The following is a 16287-nucleotide window of genomic DNA, read 5'->3' on the forward strand; positions in this document are numbered from 1 at the left end:
TGTCATGCAGAGTGTTTGCAGCAACTAGACTCTTCCAGGCTCAGCTCAGCCTGGCCTCCATGAATACACCCACTGGGTGTCTAGAGTTTTGCTGTGAGGTGGATGAAGGTACAGTGAGCTAATTAGCTCTAGCAACCCACTTTCCACAGCTGGTGGTGGGTGTTTCAGGGTTGCCAAGAGCCACTTAGACTCTCCCAACTCATTGTCTCACCCAGAACTATGTGTAAGGAAATGGGGATACAGAAAGTGTTGCTTTAGCACTGGAATATTATGGTTTTACAAATCAGATGGATGCACTAGAAGCTGGCTGGTCCCTGCACAGACATGGCTTGGATCTGAGTTGGAGAACTAAATCAGCCCCTGTATTGAGCTTGATAGTAGTGATACAAGAAACATTTTAACAATATCAGTGCCTCCACTGCCTGGATGCCAGCATATCTAGCACTCAGGAGATCCTGGGTGTGATTCACATGTGGTGGTAGTGGATAGAGCTTACATCAAATTCAATGGCAGTTGTACTTACTTCTGCTATGGCCAGTGTTGATCCTGGGCATCCTAGGGAATAAGCCCAGCCTCTTGTGCATTTCTTTCAAGTTCCCTTTTGCCCTCTTCTGCCATTTTGTTGCTCCTGTGTTAGCAAAGACCTAGTTTACTAGGGCTCTTGATTGGAGACTTATTACAGCTTATTTCTGTCTGCCTTTCTTTAAAGCCAGCTGAACATACCCAATGCTCTTCCTCTATGGTAAGACTGAAAATACAGACCACCCTCCCAGCTTCTGTGACACTCTTTCTAACACACTCCTTTTTTCTCTTCTCCGTGATCACAAGTTCTCTCTCCAAGCCCAGCCTAGTTATTTGTGCATGAAGCTGCCATGTCGTGTATTGCTGTGAGTCTGGTGTTCACATGAGCTGTGAATATGCTGCACATGTGTATTTCTTGTGCATCCTGAGCTTTCCTTTTGGTCAAGTTAACTGTTGTTCTGCCTTCTAATGAACCACCAAGAGAGAACTGGACCTGGTAAGATTTCTATCAGTGTGACATTGAATGAGTTTGCAATGTGAGTTCATGTCCAGCCCTCTGGACAAGAAAGGATTGGGACTCTGAAGTTCCTCTTCAATGAGGTGATTCACTTTAACATTTGAGTTTGAACCTTGCCCAAAAAAAGAGTAAGTTATGCACACAAAACTCCACTGCCTTAACGTGCAAGGCAGTTCCCACACTACCCCAACGGAGTTGCAATAATTCCAGCATCTTGATTGCCACTTTGCAGAACTTGTCTCCTCTGGCAAGGATATGCCTTCAAAAAGCTGGATGAAAGCCAGGAGGAAGCAAGCAAGGCTACTCAAGCAACAGCTAATCTGTAACCACCTAGTCTTAAAATGACTATAATCTTCTGAGGCATCACCGAGCTTTGGGCTAAGTGGTTTGATGCCAGTAAATTGCAGATTTGCGTCAGGGAGGAATTTGTTCTGTTTTATCTGCTGCTTAGACTTTTCCTGCTCCAGAGTGCTAGGGACAGGAATCATTTTCTGCTTAGAGCACCTGCCTCCTCTCAGCAAGAAAGGATAAGAGAATGCTAAAACCTCTGTTCAGACCCATGTCCCAACTTGCTGCCACCCAAAGGGACAAGATAATAGGAGGAGTAGCAGGTAGAATGAGAAAACACTTCTTTTTTGGTCACAGCCACAGCAGTATTGCTGTCTGCACAACTTTTAAATTTGAACTTCAACTCTCTTTAACATAGTATTGGAATTTGACTTACTTCTTAGAGAAAGTGAAGGGATGGCCATAGCACTTCAGTAGGGCTGGGAGAGGTGTCTGACCTTAGAGTTGGTCCTCAGGGACTGTAGTGCTGAGAGTATTGAATGCCATGATTTTTGATTTTTTGGAGGCCACATTCAGTCCTTCACCTCAGAGCAACTCCCTCTGAATCACTGAAGGCCACAGTCTGCTAAGTAATAAAACAGGAATGATGTGAAATGTAGGGAACACTCAGGCTTTTCCTTGACACAGCCTGTTCCTCTAACCTTTTACACCTGTTTACTCCACGGGCAGCGAGCGTCAGCCTTTGCTACAGACTGGAGGAAGCTACCCAAATATCCACTGGTGATGGATAGACAGAGAGACAAGGTGCATCTGGGGTGCAACCCTGTCTGGCTGCATGTGGTGCTGAGCTCTCTGTTGCGAGCAGGGTTCACACACAGCTCCGGCCCCTGCTTGTCCCTGTGGCTGCCCCACAGGAGCTGGGACACAGACAGAGCTCAGCATCAATCTGCACATCCGGGGTGGAAACAGGAGCACACACAGTGCACAGGTACACGTCTCCATCTGGACATTTAATCCCAGAAACATCCATCTGGGTTGTTCCTGTGACTTAGGTTTTATCAGGAGCAGACAGGCAAGCAGCTGCTGTTTTCACTGCCCAGTGACAGGAAATCCAAAGGGTCTGTTCTCTCTTGGTTTACACAGTGGTGAGTAGTTAACAGCAGGGGGGATCTGCACTGTTTCTTCCTCCTAAATGTTGCTTTTTTGATGGTGTTTAGACTCAAATTGCGGGCCTTTCAGCCTGGGCGGGGACAGAGAAGGGGTTTCCACGCACTTTGCTCCACAGCAGGTCAAGTGGCAGGGTGATGGTGTTATCTCCCCCTCTGACAGGAGGTCACATTCCCACAGTGCTGCTACCGGAAGCCACCAGCTCTGCAGGCTTCACACAGTATTTTAGAGGGTTAAGAAACTGGGAAACATGGCATTTGCTGTGCCCTTGAGCTAGGCAGCAGGTCCTCTGCCAAGGCCAGGTGAGCCTGCTGCTGCAGCAGCCCTCAGATGGATGTTGCCTTCATACATGTGAAGGCTGAGGAACGTCAGAGATGGTTACAACCCCAGGGGAAAATGCTTAGGGACAAAGCAGATGCTGTGAGAAAAAAAAACAGGCCAGAAGAAGACTATTTTAAAATACTGCACGCTGAAACGGTAGCAGTGAAGCCAAAATAAAATGTTTTTAAAAAAGCAGAAGTCAGTGTGCAGACTGTGGGAAATACAAAGGGGTCATGAGAAATGCAGAAGACCTGAACACAGGGCAGTGGAGTGAGCGATCCCAGCCCAGCCCCAGCAGCATGCCCAGAGCAGCACAGGGACAGCCAGGCTGGCAGGGGTGCCACAGCAGCTGGGCACACACCATACCCCAGTGGGGTTTGGCACCCTGGAGCAAACCTGGGACTTGCTGCCATTTCCCAGTAAAGCAAGCAGCACATGGCTGGTGCCCAATACCAGATTCACCAGCACTGCTGGCTAAGGCTGTCACTGGGGTAAAACACTCGAGACAGGTCAAAAGAGAAAGCATCTTTCTCCTCCAGTGCAATGTCAAAGGGGAATTGCCTCTTTTCAAAGTAAGGTGGAGATGTACTGGAGGAGTTTACCCAAAAGGCCAGGCAACCTGAAGGGAGAGGCTGATGTCCTTGAAAGCCCCTGTAGAGTAGCCTCACCACCATGGGAGACAGGGCAGGCTTGCCCGGCCTCAGCCCATCCCTGGGCGCCAGGACACTGGAAGCCCATGGAGCAGTACCAGGACAAGGAACAGTGCAGTGAACTCTCAACGTAGCGTCCTCTGTGGCCCAGGGCCCCCATTCCTCTCGTGCTGTTGTAACTCCTGCCTCTGTGCCAATGGGTTCCAGAATGCAGAGGAAAACTCTCGCATCTCAATCACCTTCTTCCGACTCTTCCGCGTGATGCGTCTCGTGAAGCTCCTGAGCCGAGGGGAGGGCATCCGGACACTGCTTTGGACCTTCATCAAGTCCTTCCAGGTATTCCTTCACTTATCTCTAAGTTAGACCTAACTCCTTTTTACTTCCCCTTGGTGTCCTCTCGTGGAGGGGTTTCACCCAAGTGCCTGAGCTCAAAGGCAGGGACATATGGCACAGATGAGAGTCAAGCAAATGGGACTCACAGGGAATGACTTGCCTGCGTAAGAGTTTCATCTTTAAAGCATGAGTAATTGCTTGAGACCTTCCTGAACAGCCTTGATAGTTCAGTTCAACTCAATTACTGCCTGTCTGTAACCCTTCAATCTCCTCTTTTTTTTTTTCTATTAGAGCTGTATTTTATATATGTTGCTTTAACTGAAATACACAGCTATGGGGAAGGCCTGGGTCTTATTAAGCTTCCTTTAAGCCTTGTTTTGAGGATTTCCAATGAGTATTAGAGGTGTGTGGCCTCCATACTTTCATCCAGGAAGAATTCACCTTTTTGGCCCCACACAATGCCAACTTATTAAATTGCTGCTGCTTTTGCCCCTGGAGACAGGTTGCATTTCAGTGGTAGATAAAGTATCAGAGTAGATAGAGGGAGGTGAAGGAGACCAGACTGGATAAGAATCATCACCTTTGTGGGGAAAGAAACACCACAGCTATTTGCTAGGAAAAAATTTAGCCACATATAGTAAAATGATAAGGATGAAGCACAGCATACTCCTGCATTTTAAAAGTACTTGACCTGGATTGGCTGGACCAGCACAACCTGGATATTAGCTGGGGTATATCCAAAAGAAGTATCAGGGAATGACAGCACAGAAATACAAATGGTAGACTAAAGATGAGAAAAGATGCAAAACACACCATTGGACAAAAGCCTGAAAGAGTAACTTGTGCAACACACAAGTCATGAAACAGCAGCTATATATCCCTCAGTCTAATGCCCTCAGTGGTTGATAGCATTTGTATTGACTCTAATGGAAAAAGAGCTCATCCACACTTTAAAACTTAAACCTCACCAGTAACAACACAATCTGGGATCAAAGCCTGCAACCACTGCAACTTCTGTCAGCAGAAGTAGCACTTGTGTACACCAGGGATCAGCCTGGACTTTTTCCAGTCCAGCTCTTCGTGGTCTCAATAGCCAGACCACCAGCCTTATGCAAAGGACTCTCATTTTGCACACTCCTTGACTGCCAGAGGATCTAATATTGCACAGCAGTTTTCTGACACATCCATACCACAAGAGACTTTTTCCATTGCTTGGTTGCTAACTTTGAGGTTGTTATTTGAGCAGCTCCAGTGGGAACCATTTTGTCTGCATGCACAGGAATGAAATTCCCTTGGCACAGCTCAGTTATTCTTGATGCAGGGGACAATCACACTTTCCAGTTCCTGCTTCTCCTCTCTTTGCCCCTGTGCCCCTCCAGCCTCTTTAGCAATAGTTCACTCTTACCCTGAGCTCAGCTTGCCATGGCTCTTGGCATGGGGATGAGATGGATGGGAAAAGGAGTGCCTGGTACTTCTCTTCAGTGACCTTCAGACCTCTTTGATTTGAGAGTCACTTTTAGGCAAGGTTGTAGGGTGGTGGGAGAAAGCATGAAGGGAGGGATCTTCCCCAGCAGGGGAGGGGAAAAAAGAGAAAAGTTTAAAAAATATCATTGCAAGCAAGTGCCTTTTCCCTGGAAAGCCTTTAGCCATTTATAACATGGTATTCTCTGCTCCAAGCTCCTCCTCTTGCAACTACCGGGAGGCTCCTTTGGTAGCTAAGAATAGCCACTGTGCCGTTCTTATTTCAGCCACTCCCACTGTCAGAATGTGGGATCCCTGCAGAATTTGGCACAGGCTCTTCTGTGTGTCCCCACATGCTTCCAGGAAGCGTCTCTGCTCACACGGGGCAGACTAATAAGCAATGAGCTTGTGCTGAAGTTATGCTGGAGTTAAATCCCATCGTCACTGCCATGTGCCCTGGGCATGGCACAAAGTGCTGACATACAAGGTGGGGCACTGGTCAGAGGAGCATGTGGTGGGAAAATGCTCAGCAGGCTTTCCGTCTGCAGAGACAGCAACAGAGCTCAGGCTGGTGAGTGGGAGGAGGAGGAAGTGAGAGGGGTGCTGAGGGCACGGCAAGGCCATGGGAATCACAAGGACAAAGGGGGAAAGCCAGGGAAGGACAGAGACAGACACAGAGACAGAGAGAGACAGAGGAGGATAGAGCCCAAAGAGCACAATATGGGAGGTGGGGAGCTGAAGGAGCCAAGGGGAACAATGGACAGAGATCAGGAGGAAGGTGCATTAGTGGAAAGGAGTGGGCTGAGCAGAAGAACATGAAGGAACATGGAGGGCCAGATGGCCAGGGGAGAAGACATTTTCCCATCCCATTTAAAACACAGGACTGTTATGGTTATACACCTCGGATCCCATCTGGACACTATCCCAGGAGCTCTTATATTTTGTGTGTATCAAGTCGCAACTACATCACTGCAAAATGTTAGGAGCCCAATTCTGAGCTGTTGTCTCTCCAGAGACACTGTGGGGTAACCATACAGATTTGTCTGACCCCGTAAAGCACAGAGGAATCCGCCCCAAGCCTCAAGATGATGATTACAGGCATTGTCTAAAGGTTTTCAGTTTTTCCTGGTTTAATATTCAGATGTCTTTGATATGATTTATGATGACCTTAGTCAAATCTCCATGGTGGCCAGTGAAAATTGTTCCTAGATTCTTCCTATGGGACTTAGCTATGTTGAATTTAGGATCACAAAAGGACTTGGGTTGGAAGAGACCTTAATGATCATCTAGTTCCAACCCCACTGTCATGGTCAGGGATACCTTCCACTAGACCAGGTTGCTCAAAGCCCCATCCAACCTGGCCCTGAGCAGTGCCAGGGATGACAGAATCACAGAATATGCATGCACAACTCTGGGCAATCTGTTAATGTTTCACCACCCACACAGTAAAGAACTTCTTCCTAATATTTAATCTAAACCTGTCCTCTTCCAGTTCAAATCCATTACCCCTTGTTCTATCACTCCATGCCCTTGGAAAAAAAGCCTCTCTATGGCTTTACTGTAGGCCCCCTTTAGGTACTGGAAGGTGCTCTAAGGAGCCATCTCTTCTCCAGGCTTAACAACCCCAACTCTCTCAGCCTGCCTCTATAATAGAAAGGTGCTCCAGCTCTCTAATAATGTTGTAGTCTCATTATATTCTGTGACATTGGGTGTTAAAAGTCCGTATCAGGGACTGTGCTCACATTTTCAGGATGAACATGTTCACCCATTGCCTCAGAAGTAAGGTCTGGAAATGCCTGGTCTGAGCACTACATATTTCAAAAGCAAGAGAGTAGAAAATTCCTCCTCAAAAGCCTGAGCCTTGCGAGGTCCCAAACTGTGCCCTTCATTCCTGTTCGCGGGGGAGGAAACCGGTAGCACTCAACACTTTGCTGATGCTCTGGTCTCTTCCTTAGGAGACAGCTCTGCCTGTCAGGACGCTGCATTTCCTCTTCAGCAGCTGATCACAGACACTTAGCGCATTGCAGACACCATCAGGGACACCTAGCTCTGAGCAGGGAAGATGGTGATGCTGCTTTAGGTATTTAGGATGGCACCAGCCATTGTAGCGGAACCCTTGAATTTGGATTACAGCAGCTGTTGTGCTTTTTATTTCACCAGACTGGATCCAGGAAAAAAATCACATTGCTTTCAGTGCCAGGATAATGCTGGCTATGAGAGCTTTCTCCTCCTGGTAAGCAGCTGCAGACACTGGTTTTGCCCTCGCTTTCCTGGCTCCGTCAAGGGCAGGGCTGACGCGAAGGCAGCGCAGCTCCAGCATCGCGAGTGGGAGCGGAGCCGGAGCCTGCCTGAGCTGGGTGGCAGCAGCGTGGTGGCGGGGAGGGCACCCAAATATGGGCCTGTAGAGGCATCTAGTGGCCACCTGCCCAAATTACAGACTCCACAGCCTCTGACCGGATTCCCAAAGCCAGGAGCATGAACCAGGCTCCAGTGTGCCGGCCTCGGTGGAGACACAGTGCTCTCTTTCTTTCATTTTTTAGGCTCTCCCCTATGTGGCTCTTTTAATAGTGATGTTGTTCTTCATCTACGCTGTGATTGGGATGCAGGTAAGATGCTTAAAAGAACTCAACTGTGTCTGTCTTCTCCTGTTAGACCTTGGGAACTGACTTAGAGAGTAACTAGATCAATGTGTGGTTGTAGGGGCTTAGAAGAATGTTTTCACCCAGTAAGGTAAAATGGCAGCTGGCTTTGGTTGGAAGACATCATCTGCCTATGCTCTTCCAACAGGAGCACAAAACACTCCAAAACAAACAAACACAACAAAAAAACCCCAAACAAATAAAAATAGTGAGACCCATTCAACGGCAGAATGCAATATGCAAACAGTGAAAGGACCATGCCTGCTCTCCACAGTCTCAAAGGAATACCCACAAAGGTGATTTACTGCCTCACTTGTTGGTTCAAAGTAGTTTTTCCAGTGGGTTTATGGCTATGCTGCACTAAAAAAACACAATTTTTCTCTCCCATCACTTTCACACTGGTGTAATTTCCACTGAGTTGTAAAGAGCAGCTTTTGATCTATATCCGTGAAGGTAAATATGGAATCAGACCCAACATACCAACACTGAGTTTGTGCCAGTTCTTCAGGAAGCTACATCAATACAACATCTTATTCAGTTTGCAGAATGAACTTGGAACTATCGTGAGCACTCACCTGTGCAAGGAACTGATGTTACATACAGACCATTGAAGAAAGCATGTGATATAGGTACAGTCTGTGACAGTCTCAGCCTCATCTGCTGTGCTGCTCTTCAAGCTAAGCTTCACTTTCCATTCAGTGTTAATCAAAGTTCTCAGGCAAGTCAGCCATCTGGGACCAGAGACCACAGTACAGAAAGGCATGGCATAATTGCTTCCAGAGGTCTTCAAACATGACAGGATTCTTGGTTTCACAATGCCAACAGAATTTGTAATTAAATTCATCTGACCTCTGTGACCCCATTTTAATTTGTTTCCTGTTATTATAATGACATGTTTTCAGACTCCATCTACCATGCTCCACTTTGAAAAATAAAACTAATATTTTCTTGAAATATCACAGGTTATCTCAGTGGCCCCAGTAATTACAGCTGTCATTTAGTCTACTAGGCTCATACTGTAAGCTTGCCAATTTTACCTTTAATACCTAACCAGCTCAAATGGCCAAGATCTCACAGAATTACCTGTGCTATATAGAAAATCACTTCAGAGTATTAAGCTAGTGTTATGTCACAATACAAAGCCTTAAAAGTGGCTTCCAAGCACCCATGCAGACAGGGTCTATAATGATCAGGGCACTGCCAGGCCTAGATACTTTGTTCTGTATTTCTATTCCTTTTTCTGTCGGCTAGTTCTAAGTTATCTATTTAAACTTTGGCTTGCATTCAAGCCTGTGTTTAAATCATCTCAACAGCCTTTCACATTGATCTAGATTACTAGATCACTTCCTGCCCTCCTGTCTTCCAAGAGAATACAACTTTTCTCATTTTCTCTCTTTGCTGAGAGCCCACAGACCTGTTACCATCACTTTTTGTCCAAATGGCATCTCAGACATTTTGTGTGCTGCTCTTTTGAACCTGCTGACACATAGAGTTCCCTCACTCAAAGGAACATGTAAGAAAGAAAATCATTCCCCACTCCATTAAATCACTACCATGAAAGACTAGTTGTACCAGATCTGATGAAAATATCAGAATTTCCCACATAAAGGAGACCTACCACTTTATCTCAGCTGCTGCCATGACTTGGAGCGTAACAACATTCAAGCCTCACTACCCAATGTGCTCAAGTGGAAAAAATCCAAGTTGATGCTGATGGATGAAGCCACTCATATGATGGCCCAAGAGGCACAGACTGGAGAGGCCATAAGAGGAATCTCTACCTATAGCTCCTCCTCAGCACCTAATGCAAAGCACTGACAGCAGCTGCCACTAGTACCTCATGTGAGAGGGAAGCTGCAGCACTGAAAGGAAGATCAGCCTTCCAGAATGGGAAGCTCCCTTGCTTATGTTTGCTTGAAATGGGGAATAAATAGTCCTGACTATGCTGTGCAGAAACCTTTCTGCCAGGTGAGGTTTGTTAAGCTCTCGGTCCCACTGCCCAAAAGTACCAAACCTAAGATTTTTTTCAAAGAAGCCTGAAACTCTCCTGCACTGGGACTTCACATCTGAGGACAGCACCCTAAAAAGCTTTGCTGATGGTTGCAGCCTTCATGCCATGAGTGGATGAACTGGTTGGTGTGGTGGTGGCACGAGAGGAATCTGTAATCCTTGTCTGGGCAAATCTAGTCATCATTTTCATGCTGCTGCATTCTGGGAGGACCCCTGAAACACCTGCTGGTGACAAGCATGATTATCACAAGGGCAGGCATTCTGACAATCTCCAGACCGAAGGTGATGTACTTTACCTTGTTTTGGGAAGATCCAAGGCACCCCACAGAGTTGGAAGTTCAAGGCTTTGTAGCTGCTGGTCTTTTGCTATTGTTTTCTCCCAATGAAGACAGATAAGCAATGATGGAAAGAGCCTTTTCTTCTGTGTTACTGATTTCTTTCAGCTGGGCCTCCCCATATCGTGTATTCACAGTGTATGAATAAGGAAGGATGTCTTGCTTTAACTTAAGATGCCTCTTGTTACAAAATTAGTGCTTTTCTGGTGATAAAGAACAAGCCGGAAAAGCAACAACAAAAAAGAAAGACACATGGGAACAGTTCTTTAATAGAAGAGCAGATTCCTTTAAATATCAGAGTCAGAGTGAGGCCAAGAGCTATAAGTGACAAGAGGTTGGGGGATTTTGTAGGTCTAATCTGAAAAGACCTCTGCTTTCTGCCAGGTGTTTGGTAAAATTGCGCTGAACGATACCACAGAAATCAACCGCAACAACAACTTCCAGACCTTCCCCCAGGCAGTGCTGCTGCTTTTCAGGTGGGTGTATGACAGCCCTGGATTGTGTCAATCTGGGAGCACAATTCCTCTGCTCTCAGACACAGCTTGTCTCCTTCTTCCATGTCATGCTCACAAGGTGCATAGAAACACATTGTCCTTTAGCAGGGGAGCCTGGGAGTTATGTCAGATGGAACGGCCAGTCTTAAGCCTTGTACCCCACCAGCTGACACTGGCCAGCTCTTGTGCTGGGGAGGGAGCCAAGTCCTCCTACTCAGAAGGGAGGTAGCTGGTTTTCAGTGCTCTCAAATGCCGATACACATCTGAAACGTCTTCTCTTCAAATTTAGCCATTGTGAAGTCTAGCAGGGAAAGAAACATGAGGGACTCCTGCTTAGGCATGGCCATGCACAGCTCAGCTTAGCACATCATCCTGCTCCAGCTGAGGCCAGCTCTACTGTGGTCAGGGAGGGATGCTGAAGGGGTGGGAAGTTAGTACAAATTCAACTCACTGTCTTCATTTTGAAGGCCTTTTTGCATGCAGTCCATAGCTATGTCACACACATCTCAATGACTGTCTGGTTGGAGCATGAGAAACCTGTGCTCACACTAAGCCAAAGCCAGTCAGAAATGAGGACTGATGATGGCAACAAAACTGAACAGAGGAGCAGGGTATGTCAGTGTGCCAAAGCCTAGCCATCAGCCTAACTTGCTCTTCATTGACCTCAGTGACAAAATTCTCAGTAATGTTCATGGGAGCAGGAATAGGTTGCTATTGTGCCAGTCTCTCTCACATCAAAGGTCACTGCTGTTTTCCTTGCCCTTTGCCATGCCCAGGTGTGCCACTGGTGAGGCCTGGCAGGAAATCATGCTGGCATGTCTCCCAGACAAGAAGTGTGACCCAGAGTCAGAGCCGGCCAACTCCACCGAAGCTGATCACTCCTGTGGCAGCAGCTTTGCTGTCTTCTATTTCATCAGCTTCTACATGCTCTGTGCCTTCCTGGTGAGTCCACCCCAGCAACCAAAACCTTCCCTCTGACAGACTGAGCCTCTGCTTCCCCAGACATCAGCACTCCACAGGAAAAGAATGATCTCAAAGAGAGGAAATCTCCCCATAGGGTCTTTCCCAGCAGCACCCTTTCAGTGACAACACCCCTTTCTGCCTCCCACCAGCTCTGGGGGATGCTCTGCTCCAATCCCAATCCTTTGTGCACAGCAAAGGAGCACTCTTCCTCCCCTCCCACTCAATGAGAAAACCAAATTAGTGTGTTGTGGGCTGTGCTGAGGCTAGCAATGCCTCAGCCACACTTCCCACCTTCCATCCTACCTTCCTTCTGGCTGCTGAGCAAGTTTTTTCTCCCCTGCCAGCAGCAATGACTGTGAGAATACACATATCCCACTTGCATCTGCTCAGTGTTGGCAATGCGGCATTGCTCAGAGCGACAGCACATGCTCTGCAGCTGGCATCAGTGCCCAAAACTCTCCCAGTGAACAGCAGCAACATTTTAAAAGTTTTGGTCTTGGGCCAGAGGAAGGGACTTTCATCTCAGCCCCACTGCCTATCAAAGATAAATCCCAGGTTCTCCCACCCCATTATGTCAGGCAAAGGCACAGGTTAATAAAAAGCCACCACAGCATGTCTAAGCATTTGGCAAACTGTGCCTCATCCATTCAGTAGGGAAGGGAAAAACGTAACCAGCTAAGAATATTCCACATCTGGGCTTTTCCCATTTAAAATGGCGAGCTGGTATGGGGGAACAGAGAATCTACCCCCCAGAGCTTCCTAGTTTTATGAGTCCAAATCCAGACCTTAAGTGGAGAACCCAGTAAAATCTGCTGTTACTTGCCTCATTCATCACATCATCTCTGTCCTTATTTGCAGATCATCAATCTTTTTGTAGCTGTTATAATGGATAACTTTGATTACCTGACACGGGACTGGTCCATTTTAGGACCACACCACCTGGATGAGTTTAAAAGGATCTGGGCAGAGTATGACCCTGAAGCTAAGTAAGTAACCCAGCCTGGCTATCAGAGCTCCTCAGGAGAGCAGGCCTATTATTTTCTGTTCTCTAAACCCAGTGCAGTAAGTGCCATGTTCCTCCTGCAGGAACACCTGTTTTTTGCAAAACTCCTAAAATAGATATCTCCCCAAGATACTGCTGGTTAATTTGTAATCCTGGAGTGTAAGGATAGTCACAAAAATCTCAGCATGTAGGCTGCACTGTTACTTGGCAGGACATTGCTTCACTTTCAGTCAGGAGGGAGATGCAGACTGGTTAGGAAGGGGCAGCAGGAGACTGAGAGAAGGAGATTAGAGGGTTGGTTTATTGTTGCATGTGTTTTGGGATATTGACTCTTCTGCTTGACTTTCTACTCAGAGTAGAGCTGCTGTGCTCAGATCTCCATTTTCTCGTATAGGCCAATCACAACCTGTACACTCACAGCATCTGCAGGGTTATTCACATCAGCAGACTTGCAGGGATTTAAAGTTACACTAGAACAACTCACATGAGGGCTTACCTGACATTCAGTATTATATGCTCTGTTTGACACATGCTTAGGCTTAAAGTGCATTTAGATCTCTGTGGCATTACAGCACAGCTGACAATTGTAATTGCAAAGTCCCCTTCATAATGCAAAAACTGTGGAAAGAGATTTTGGTGTAAACTAAAAACAGATCTCTTTAGGAGGCATAGTGTCAAGATTAATTCGGTTTCAGGTTCTGCCATATGTGAGGTTGTGTCACATTATAAGAATGAGACGTGAATTTAAACACTTCTTCTCATCCATGGTGACTTCTTGGGGGGCTTTTATTATGGATGGGGAATAAGCACAGAATTCTGACAAAGATACTGTTTGTTAACAAAACAGATGCTACTATTTGTGCTTGTGTGGAGGCAAGACCACAGTGGCTGAAGCCTTATAATAGATAACCACTCAGCTCAATGACAGGCTGTTCCTCCCTATCTATAAATGAGGAAGCTCTTTTATTCCTCTTCACCATCCATGTCCCATGCCCCACCTCTGCCTCTCGTAGCTTTCCCCCCTCCATGAGAGAATTCTTCTTTTGAAATGGCATTTACAGAACTTAAGAGAAACCCAACTGCTACTGTGGAGGAAGTTCAGCACTTTGTTCTGTGCTGGCTCTAGTGACAGCCCAAGGCATAAACAAGTATCAAAAGGCTTGGGGCTATTTATCTGGGAGGTAAAGCACAAGGAAGAAAAAAGACTCTTTGCACCTCTGTGCTTCCTATAGCCCCAAGTGGGTAAATAAGCAGATATTTATTTTGAGCAGGTCAGTGGTCGGGGATAACCCCAAACTCACCCTTTGTGCACTAAGAAACTGCAAAGTTCAAACACTGAGGTCAATTCTTGCACATACTGACTTGTTGAGTTTTCTGTTGACTGACAGTTGAGTTTTCTGAAATAGTAGCAGTTATACTACTAGAGTGCTGGGCAAATCCTGAGGAATGCAACAAATGCAAGAGGCCTGATATAATGCTTTAAGTGCTGCCTGGGCTACCAGGGAGCAACAGCATGGGACTGGAGAGATCTCAGGGGCATCTCCATCTGCATCTGCATGCTGCAGGTGGACCAGCAGGTCACCCCATGGTCAGGATGCAACCCTCACTGTACCTTCTTCTTTAGGGGACGGATCAAACACTTGGATGTGGTGACGCTGCTCCGGCGGATTCAGCCCCCCCTAGGCTTTGGGAAGCTCTGCCCTCACCGTGTGGCTTGCAAAGTAAGGCATGCTGCGGCTCAGGGAAGGCTGTGGTTCACAGCAGCTAAATCATGGATTCAGTCATGCAATCATAGAATGGTTTGGGTTGAAAAGCACCTTAAAGATCACCTAATTCCAACCCATATGCTGTGGGCAGGGACACCTTCCACAGTGGTATTTTCCAGCTGATCCTGCTACACTGACCAGACACCTTCCAGCTCACTGCCTGCCAGACAGAGCTGGCAACAGCACATGTCTGGCTGTCCTGCAGCACTCACCAGCTCCTCTGGGTTGGAGCCACCCAGCTGAGGGCTGGAGGGTCCCTGGCACTAATCAGGGGCATCAGCACCTTGCCAGCCCTCTATGGAGAGGCGAGTGCATCCATGCTAACTACAGCTCTCAAGTACCAAGAGCCACACACCTGCTTGTAATATTAAATACAGATCCTGAGATAGATTAAGGCATATGTCAAGTGAAAAATATCTCTAAGGTTTTACTTTGGACTAAGCAGTGCACTAAAAATCTAATGTTTCTCTCATTCATTCCCACTTAAATAACTGACAAATAATAAAGAGCGAGGTGATCATGTTATTAAAATACACAAAGGGCAGGGACAGATTTTCCATGAAAATCTCTCTCTCATTTCTTAGGTTGTGAGACTCCAGCTATGCAAAAGGACTCTCTCTAGTGAATAATTACATGCTTATAACCTCTGTGCTTCCTTCACTTAAGTTCTTTGTTCATCTCCTTGCAAGTCACAGAGTTTGTATGTGACACTTGTAGTTGTCTTTTTGCATCAGTCTCGGAATAAGATAGAAACCCTGGAGCCTGTACACAGAAATAGAAGACTCCAGTGGCCTACTGCTGATCCCTTTCAGTCTGCCATCTAGCTATTCCTTCTTGCCTCAATCTGGTTCAAACTCCAAAGGCTGTGACTGCAGTCATAGAGAGGGGGGATGATACTCTTTCCTTCAATTTGGTTCTGAACCAGACCTGTTGCATTAAACTTGTAAAAAAGACCAAGCTCAAAACTAAGTTCCTGAAAGCATAAGAGTTCAGTTCAAGTCTTCAGTGTCTCTTACCTCCTGGGACAAAATCTGGTGACTCTGTGACATCTGTCTCAGATACATGTTGTCTCTCTGAAGTTCACCCTGCAGCTGCAACAGTACTCAGCACTCACTCTCTGTCCTACATGACTTTACAGAATTACTGTGGGAAGACATAGCCTTGTTTTAAAAGGGAGATGGGGAATAATTCGATAAAGCAGACCAGCTTTTAGGTTCAGCTAATCCCTTTTCTTCAAGCCTGTCACCCAAAAGAAAGATTCTGTCTCACTGTGTATATACATTTGCAGTAGGCAGAGCTTTAATGCAGGCGAGTTTCTAAGTCCCTCATGAAGTATGAGGTAATTAATTTGCTTCTGATAGGAAAAAAACCCAAAAGTTTTGAAAAAAATCACTGTCCATGTAATACACTGTCAGCAAGTGCCCACTGGGGAAAAAAAAGATGAGAAAATGATAGCCACAATGAAGAAAACAGAGTAATAAAGAAAGAGAGATCCCAGAGCAAACACACCATGGTTGGGACCACCAGTGGAATCGTAATATCATAGAACATCCTGAGTTAGATGGATCATCAAAGTCCAACTCCTGTCCCTGCACAGGACAACCCCAAGAGACACACCATGGGCCTAAGAGCCCATTGTCCAGACATTTCTTGACCTCTGTCAGGCTTGGTCCTGTGACCACTTCCCTGGAGAGCCTGTTCCAGTGCCCAAACATCCTCTGAGTGAAGAACCTTTTCCTAATATCCAACCTAAACCTCCCCTGACACAACTTCAGGCCATTCCCTCGAGTCCTGTCACTGGTCACCACATGGAGGAGA

At 46.5% G+C, this 16287-nt stretch overlaps 1 protein-coding gene across 1 annotated transcript in view; it reads left to right on the top strand.

Annotated features, from left to right (window-relative positions):
• Window positions 1-16287, top strand: part of LOC139669559 (voltage-dependent L-type calcium channel subunit alpha-1C) — a 412800-nt gene that overhangs the window by 377732 nt on the left and 18781 nt on the right. The window contains exons 30-36 of the mRNA XM_071550062.1: window positions 710-742; window positions 3673-3801; window positions 7800-7865; window positions 10628-10719; window positions 11514-11679; window positions 12559-12686; window positions 14328-14424. Coding sequence (XP_071406163.1) covers window positions 710-742; window positions 3673-3801; window positions 7800-7865; window positions 10628-10719; window positions 11514-11679; window positions 12559-12686; window positions 14328-14424 — 711 coding nt within the window. The remainder of the gene's footprint in view (window positions 1-709; window positions 743-3672; window positions 3802-7799; window positions 7866-10627; window positions 10720-11513; window positions 11680-12558; window positions 12687-14327; window positions 14425-16287) is intronic.

The sequence above is a fragment of the Pithys albifrons genome, chromosome 3 (assembly GCF_047495875.1).
Source record: "Pithys albifrons albifrons isolate INPA30051 chromosome 3, PitAlb_v1, whole genome shotgun sequence".
In the NCBI taxonomy this organism is placed as follows: Eukaryota; Metazoa; Chordata; class Aves; order Passeriformes; family Thamnophilidae; genus Pithys; species Pithys albifrons.